Source organism: Tupaia chinensis, unplaced genomic scaffold (assembly GCF_000334495.1).
Source record: "Tupaia chinensis unplaced genomic scaffold, TupChi_1.0 Scaffold000628_1, whole genome shotgun sequence".
NCBI classification, from domain to species: Eukaryota; Metazoa; Chordata; class Mammalia; order Scandentia; family Tupaiidae; genus Tupaia; species Tupaia belangeri.
The window spans coordinates 728,592-737,218 of NW_006160148.1; the positions used below are offsets into that span (position 1 = coordinate 728,592).

The 8,627-nt window shown below is 54.9% G+C and overlaps 1 protein-coding gene across 4 annotated transcripts in view; it reads left to right on the forward strand.

The window, feature by feature from the left end:
* Positions 1-8,627, forward strand: part of NIPAL3 (NIPA like domain containing 3) — a 54,758-nt gene that overhangs the window by 34,529 nt on the left and 11,602 nt on the right. For 3 of the 4 annotated variants that reach the window (XM_006159383.2, XM_006159385.3, XM_006159382.3), the window contains exons 8-10: positions 3,311-3,446; positions 5,875-5,963; positions 7,586-7,649. In XM_006159383.2, the coding sequence (XP_006159445.1) occupies positions 3,311-3,446; positions 5,875-5,963; positions 7,586-7,649 (289 nt within the window). Of the gene's footprint in view, positions 1-3,310; positions 3,447-5,874; positions 5,964-7,585; positions 7,650-7,883; positions 8,043-8,627 lie in introns of those variants that run through there. The other variant, XM_027776127.1, reaches the window with a different exon arrangement.

Genomic DNA, 8,627 nt, shown 5'->3' on the forward strand with positions numbered 1-8,627 from the left:
TGATTCCAGCATTTTTGCTCCAATACGAGTCCCCTAAGTGCCAGGAACTGTGGCTCCAGTAGGGAGGAACAGACCTGCCCCTCTCCTCTGAGCCCTCCATTCAAAGGGAGAAGATGGCAGACTCAGACTGTGGCAGGTTCTCAGGTGATGGGAAACAGGTGATACAATGGAATGTGAATGTAAGTGCTAAGCTTCTGATGAAGAGGGACAGAGCAGGTGAGGGGAGAGCTTTGTCAGGATGGCAGAGAGCGCAGGTTCTAGCAAGGGAGCCTGGAAGAAGTTCATGCAGAATGGCCGGAGTCAGGACTTCATTCTGCGTTCCAGAGCAGAAATGGATTTTGCTTTGTCCCCCTCCTCGTTTTAGAGGGATGGGTGCTGCGGAGCAAGGCTGTGAACAGGCGAGGCAGGGGTGTGACTGCATGGACTTGGATGCGCTCAGTACGGGGTTGGGGAAGTCCTAACTGAACGAGGAGAGGTGGGCGTGGATCAGGACTGGGTGGAGCCCAGCTGCTGCCTCCAGGGACCCTGTGGTCTCATGACTGTCCCCGAAAACAGGCACATGTGAGCACTGGGTCTCAGCAGGGAGTGGAGTTAAATGACATGAGCACAAATGCCCAATGCGGGTTAATCGCGTCCACCCCTCACACCCTGAGCCCCACCCTTATCTGTCCCAGGAGCCCAGGCTGCGTTGTTTTTGTTTGTCTGTTTTTAAAAGACAGCTTTATAGAGAGCCAGCAGGTAGCGCAGCAGAGTCAAGGCACTGGCTCCCACATGGCTGACTGCAGTTCAAGTCCCAGACCTGATGGCTTGAAGATCATGCTGGGTGCTGTGCATGCATGCCCAAAATTCCAGGAGAATGGAGGAGAAGGGATTGTGGCGTGGCCATCCCCCCAGGGGTGATTTCTCATTTTACCTCTCACTGTATATCTCTTTCTCTCCAGCAAGCACACGTGCCCTATGGCAAAAAAGAAAAAAAAGAAAGAAATCTTTAAAAAACAAAACAAAACAAAAAAACCTTGGGACCAGCAGTTAGCGTAATGGCTATGTCGCTGAACTCCCACGTAGTCGACCGCAGTTCGCGTCCCGGACCCGCTGGCTTAAACACACCAGGTGCATGTGCGTGCGTGCCCAAGATCCCGAGAGGAGAATGGAGGAGAAGGGATTGTGGCGTGGCCATCCCCCCTGGGGGGTGATTTCTCGCTTTCTGTCTCTCTGTCTGTCTCTGCCTTTCTGGTGAGCGCACGCGCCCTATAGCAAAACCTCTTTAAAAAAAAAAAAAAAGCAGCCTTATCAGTGCCTAATTTCCGTACTGTACAGGCCCCCGGTGTACAACTCGGTGGCTTACGGTACCGTCACAGGTCTGTGCAACCACTGTGACAATCTAAGGATAGGAATCTTTGTCACCCCGTGAAGGACCCCTTTGCCCATGAACAGCCGCCCCCCACTTCCCCTCCCTCCCAGCCCCTCTGCCTCCGGAAGACCTTACATCAATGGAATCACCCACCTTTGTGACTGGCTCGCCCACGGAGCGTGCTGTTTCCGAACTCCATGTCATGGCGTGATCCAGTCTTCCCTTCCTGTGACTGTGTTCAAAGTGCGTCAGAAGGCTCGTGTCCTGAGTGTCTCCTAGTGAGAAGGAGGGCCAGGAGGTCTGGGCAGCAGCCTGGCCCCTCCTGTGTCACTAATGAGCTCGGCCTCCCGCCGCGTTGATCTTAGGTGGCCGCCGGTGTTAGGAACGGGCCTAAGAGCCGAGCCCAGAAACCGCTGTGCGCAACAGGCCTCGGCTGGGGGAGCATGAAGCAGACCGAGGCCTTCGGCCGGGCCGAGGGGCTTCCCGCGTACACACTCGGGGTGGTTTCTTCTCACTGCTGTTTTGGCAGGGGGTGCGCTCTACCTTTTCAGTTATGTCTCATGTACTTGCTTCCTGGTGCACATACCATGTACGTGTGGTGTTACGTGACTTTTACTTATTGATTTTTAAGGTTTTTGCGCTTGCCAGAGAGTCAGTGAGAGGAAAAGCAGGAATCACACCCCCAATCCCCACCCCCAGAGTGGATGGCCGCGCTGCAATCCCTTCTCCTCCATTCTCCTCCTGGGATTTTGGGTGGGCACGCATATGCCCAGCGTGGTTTTTCAAGCTGCCAGGTCTAGGACTCGAACTGTGGTCTGCCATGTGGGAGTCCAGCACCTTAACTACTGTGCCATCTGCTGGCCCCAGCTGACTAATTTTAAAACAAACACACACATATTGGGATTCTTGTGCAGATGCCTTGGGTGTGCCTTCCAGAACATCAGTGACTGCAGACTGGAGGTGTGCTCTCAGTAAGGTGACAGCTTCACAGCCAGCAGCCACTCCCGGCTCTCGTGCCCCGTGTGTCCCCTCTGCGATTGCCGCAAGACGAAGGGCACGAGAAGTTCATCTCTCCGTCCCGAGAGCCTTTCGGCCTCTACCTACTGTGTTCCAGGACAGTGCTGGACACACGGGGTCAGAGACCTGCATCCGTGGCCCACTCGGTAGAGTTGAAAAACGGAAATACCTGTTAATGCTTCACCCTTTTTATTTTATTTTTAGTTTGCTGTAGGGCACATGTACTCACCAGAGAGACAGAAAGAGAGAGAGAGGGAAAGTGAGAAGTCACTCCCCAGGGGGAATGGCCACACTACAACCCTCTCCTCCATTGTCCTCTCAGGATGTGGGGCACGCCTGCATACAATACTGATGTGGTTTTTTTTTTTTGGAGAGATTTTCGCTATAGGGCGCGTGCGCTCGCCATACAGACAGAAAGAGACATAGAGACAGAAAGCGAGAAATCACTCCCCAGGGGGGATGGTCACGCCACAATCCCTTCTCCTCCATTCTCCTCTCGGGATCCTGGGCACACACGCACACGCGCCCGGCGTGAGTTTCAAGCCACCGGGTCCGGGACTCGAACCGCAGTCGACTACGTGGGAGTCCAGTGACATAGCCATTACGTTAACTGCTGGTTCCCCTAATACCGATGTGTTTTTCAAGTCACTGGATCCAGGACTTGCACCACACAGTCAGCCATATGGGATCCAGCTGCCCTAACCACGGTGCCGTCTGATGGCCCCAGCTTCCCTCCCTTCTTCGCTGTCGCGGCACGACTGTGGGCAGTCGGGGGAAGAACAAGAGGTCCCACCCTCGCTCCTGCTCACTGTGTGAATCCCTGGTCGACACCACTCCTGTTCCTTCCCACGTGTTCACCAAGGCCTTTGGCTGAGAACCGACTCCCAGGGCTGGCCCCCTGCACTTCCCTGCAGCCCCTACATGGCCTTGTCCCCCCTGCAGGCTCCATGACGGTGGTGACAGTCAAGGCCGTGGCCGGGATGCTGGTCTTGTCCATTCAGGGGAACCTGCAGCTCGACTACCCCATCTTCTACGTGATGTCCGTGTGCATGGTGGCCACCGCCATCTACCAAGCCGCGTGAGTTGCAGGTTGCTGTGCTGCTGGGCCTCGTCGCGGGCTCTCTTCGTCTGGGCCTGGCCGTGTGTGTGTGCAGGGGAGACGTTCAGATGACCTGGCTCTGGCATCTGTGTGGGGAGGAGTGGCTGTGTCATGGCGGGACGGGGCTGGGGCCGCTGGAGACCGAGCACTGGAGCGGGCGGGTTTCCCATCTGCCTCCATCCACAGGCGCACACAGTGGGCGGCAGCCTCAGCGTCCCTCTTCCCCAGGGCAGGCATCTGTTTCAAGGACTTTGGAAGACGCTTTGCCGTCCCCAGGAGGCACTGACTGGCCTGCTTGGTAGCACAAAGAAGTTATTTCTTGTCCTCAGGAAATCTCCGCCAGGTCCAGCTTCAGCAGCATAAGCTACAGGGCGCCACTGCAGATGCCGGGGCCATGTGGGAGGCCCTGGGTTCGGTTCCCCATGGGCCTGGCTGGAGGACCTGCTCTGGGTGGTCATTCTCTTTCTCAAGAACTAAAATAAAGAATTTGAAAAGAAATCTCCCCCAAATTTTCCAAGCAGTTGAGTGAGGTGCTGGGTCTCTCTGAGGATCCTGGCTCTGCAAATAGCAGAGCTGAGGCAAGGCCTATGTCTGCCCAGGCTGGGTGCTGGTGCCCGCAGAGGCCTGCAGGGCAAGAGACCCAGGAAGGTTGCAGGGGCTCACCTGCCGGGCTCTGCGTGTGTGTGTGTGCACGTGCGCACGCGCGCTGGTTCAGCCTGGGAAGGTCAGGCCCCGACTCAGGCCTGGGCTCCCTGCCCACGGCCCGTGGCTTTGTGGCACCTCAGGGGTGACTGCTGCTCCCCTGCACGCCGAGGGAGCCAGCCTTTCCTCTGCTGCCTTCAGGACCCACGCATTTGGCCCTTACAACACCTGGGAGGTAGAAGGCATTGTCCCCATTTTGCACAGGGGGAACTGAGGCAGAGAGGTTAAGAAGCCAAGAAGTGGCAGAGCTAAGATTTTGAACCTAGGCACCTGGCTGCCCAGCCCACATCCCTCCCCACTGCCCTACTGCCTCTTCCACAGCTTCTCTAGGACTGTGGTCCTTCATCTGCACATGGGAACAACCAGGTCCCCACCGAGGGACTCACGTAAGCTCCCACTGCCGGCATCCAGGGAAGACGAGCGGCTCTCCTGGCCATGGCCACCGCTGCTGTGTCCGTGGTCATTTCAGTCCAGCCGCGGCAGTGCCGTCATCCTGGGAGCCCTGCCCCACTGCCAAGGGCGAGGCTGGTGCCGGCCGCTCCCAGACTCACAGAGATGGCTCAGACCACCTGCCTGCCTCCTGGGGGGCCTCTCCTCCCATGCTCAGCACAGTCGGCCCAGGGCCTCACAGAAAGACGCGCTCACGGCCCTGCAGGCAGCATCATACCGCGTGGTGAGAACGTTATGCTCCAAGCAGCAATGTACTCACGTGCTGTGTGGACAGAGGACAGAGAATGTTCCCAGAACAAGAGCATTGTCCATCCTAAGTGAAGAGATGGGATAACTTGAATTTCCTCGCTCTGTTCCCTATCTTTACTTTTTTAAAAAGTTTGGTTTGTTTGTTTGTTTGTTTGTTTTTTAAGAATTATTCATTTCATTATTTTTCTTAATTTTCTATAGGATATGTGTGCTCACCAAAGAGAGACAGAAAGGGAGAAAGCAAGCCACCAGGTTCAGGGCTTGAACCATAGTCCATCATGTGGGAGTCCTGCGCCTTAACCAGTACGCCATCTGCTGGCCCCTAAAGCATTTATTCACAGTAGAGAACATGTGTGCACACGAGAGAGGGAGAGAGAGAGAGAGAAGGAGAGAGAAAGAGAGGGAGAGGGAGAGAGAGAAGCAGCCTCCACAGGGTCTCTTCACACTGCAGCCCTTCCCTAGCCCTCCAGCTCCCGGGCATGGCACACACACACCTGGTGTGTTTCCAGGGCTCTGAACTATGTGGTCAGCCATGCGGCTTCCCGCACTGCAGTTCAGGGTGCCAGTGACTGCCCCTCTAGGCTGGCATTCCCTGTATTTATTGCAATGGTCACAGTATTTTCAAATTAAGAAAACTTATTTTAAGAAAATTATACCACCAGGCAAATTATCCCCCCAAGTTTCAGGGGGAGGAGTGCAGACACCCCAGAACGGCTCTTTTTAGTGCAGGGGGTGTAGGGGTGTGGAGGTCGGCATTTCAGGCGACAAGGACCACATGGTCGAAGGTGTGGACCCAAGAGGGCATGGCCCCCTTGGGTAGTGGGGATGGGCCACCACCATGTGTCTAGGGGAAAGAGTGGGAACAGAGCCTGGACCCCAGCCCGAGGGATACAGAGTGCCCGGGCACACGAGGTGGCATCCTTACCAGCCTGGGAGGCTCTTGGTGCGTCCCCGTCATGTTTCAGACCTTGGCCTCTCCGACACTGACGGTGCTTTTGTGTTGCAGGTTTCTAAGTCAAGCCTCGCAGATGTACGACTCCTCTCTGATCGCCAGCGTGGGCTACATTCTGTCCACCACCATCGCTATTACGGCGGGTAAGGGCGGCCATCGCGAGACCGGGGGGCGTTCTCCAGGTGTGGATGGCGGGGCCTAGGCTCTCTCGGGGCTGGTTCTGCTGACTTGCTCTGCCAGGCAGAGCTCTACATGGTTTACAAAGAGTGTGTGCAGGATTCAGGCTGGAGAGGCCTGGGTTCACTTCCCAATGCAGACCCTCACTCGCTGTGTGGCTCTGAGAACATCACTTAACCTCTCTGAGCCTCAGTTTCACCTTCCTAAAATGGGAGTAATAACAGCTCCTAGAGTTACAAAATGTACAGTCCAAATCTCCCCTATTACTGGAGGATCTTGGAGGAGGTTTCTTTCTTTCTTTCTTTCTCTTTTCTTTCTTTCTTTTTTTTTTTTTTTTTTTTGTCATCTTTTGCAGTCCCTTCTAGCCACGGGACCAAGTCTCTTCCATATAATTTTTAGAAATCATAAATCATGAGTACGAGAGGTAGGGGGAAGGCTCTTCAAAAAGACTATGGATGAATTTCAAGTATTTTTGCACCAAAATAAACTGGTACTTTAATTCCATTTTCCCGCAAACTGTTTGAAGCCCGCTCGCATACAAAGCACCTGCCGCAGCGTAGGTGCTGGGTCAGAGGCCATTGTCCTTACGTTCCCTTTTCTGCTGCACCCGGAATGTTTTCCATTTTCTTTCTGAAGTGGCTTCAGAGGCTTCTGCATATTAGGGTTTTGTTTTGTTGTGTTTTGTTTTTCAATTTCCCTTAAAGTGGCAATGGTGCCTAACATCTTTAGTGTAAAAAGTCTGATAAGGAACAGGGCACCTGGAAATCCACATGCTTTGCACGGCCCTTCAGACAAGCAGGGCCCCAGTTCCTGCTCACTGAGGTAGGGACAAGCAGGGTACACACCTTCCAGGTCGTGCTGTGCCCGCTGCCGGGCACCTTGTGGAGAACTGACCCAGAGCAGCCGCAAGTTAAGTCAGGTCACGGCCAAAAACCTTGGTCAAGAAGCATGAACGCCAGGGAAGGCTGAAAGGGATGGTGAGCACCATGCTGGAGGTGGAGACGGCTCAAGGCAGGGGTTGGGAGCTGGGAGGACAGCGTGAGGCCCACGGGGTTGAAACGAGTGCAGACGGGCCGGCTACTGGGCAGGGCTGGTGGGCCCGTGCCACGCACGTGCCCACACCACACCACCGGTGTGGCCTGCAGGCTCGGCGTCCCGTGGCCGGGGGCTGGGGCAGCCCCAACGCCGTCAGTGCAAAGCCTTGCTAACCCGCGTTCGGGGTGCTGGGAGCAGGGCAGGGCCACATGCCGCGGCGTTGGGCCGTCCTGTTGTGGATGTCTTGGTTTCCATCCCACGCTCCGGCTATGGAAGATGGCGCTGGGGCCAGCTGGGAGGAGGAACGTGGGAACGAGGCACTATTTTCATGAGTCTGAGTCCATCTCCAAACAAAAAGGTTTTACAAAGGTAGAGGTAAGTGGGGAAGTAAGAAGATGCCCTGTCCCCCATGGCTTCTCTCCATCCTGAGAGTTGACCAGGCCCAGTCGTGCTGTTTTCCATCAGGCCGCTTTCCTGCAGGGAAGGGAGCTTAGCCAGGTCGCAGGTGCCTGGGAAACCGCTCACGGGTGTTCCTTGCTCTTGGCTGCCGCAGGGGCCGTGTTTTACCTGGACTTCCTCGGGGAGGACGTGCTGCACATCTGCATGTTTGCGCTGGGGTGAGTCCAGCCACGGCCGCCCAGGCCTGCGTGTGGGGCCCCGGGCCGCCTGCCCCTCTCCCCTTAGTCTCAGCCCTTAGCATCAGGGGAGCCTCTGGGCTGGGAGTTCTGTCCCCAGCTGAGCGCTCGACTCCCGGCGGGGTTTTCTTTTCTCCTCCTCCCCTTTCGAGCCTGAATCTCCTTGTCATTTCTAAACTGCCCCATTTCGACACTGAGGGGACTTACTCACTGCAGAGCTCAGAAATGCCCATGGAAGCTGCGTGGGATACGTCATTTTGTAAAAACGAACAGGAGTGGTCATATTGTATGTTGGCAAGAGAACTCAGCACCCCATTACCACACGGAGCTTCAGTGTGGAAGGACAATTTGGCAAGATGAATAAACATTTTAAATGAGCACACTTTTTGATATAGCATTCTATTTCTTTCCTTTTTCCTTCTTTTCTTTTCTTTTTTAGGTTTTTACCATAGGGTACATTCACTCGCCAGAAAGAGACAGAGAAACGGAAAGTGAGAATACGCTCCCCGGGGCGGGGAAGATGGTCACGCTGCAGTCCCCTCCCCTGGGATCGGGGTCATGCATACACACCTACACACGTCCTGTGTGATTTTCAACCTGCCGGGTCTGGGACTAGAATGTGCTCAGCCATATGGGAGTCCAGCACCTTCACTACCAAGCCACCTGCTGACCCCACATTCCATTTCTAATCATTCTTCTTGGAAAATACTAGAACGGGGACACAAAGACACATGTGTGGGACTGTTGATTAATTTTTGAATGAGTTGTATAAGTTGATATTGGAAGGAGCTTACATGCCCAGCAGTTGAACCCGAGATAGATAAGTTACGGCTATCCTTATAATCCAGTGGCGTGCTGCCATTTTGAAAAGCTGAGAGCAGCCTGCAGGTTCTGGCATAGAGCCATAGCTAAGACACGTTAAATGAAAAAAAGCTTACCGAGTGTTTTAAGTGGGACCTG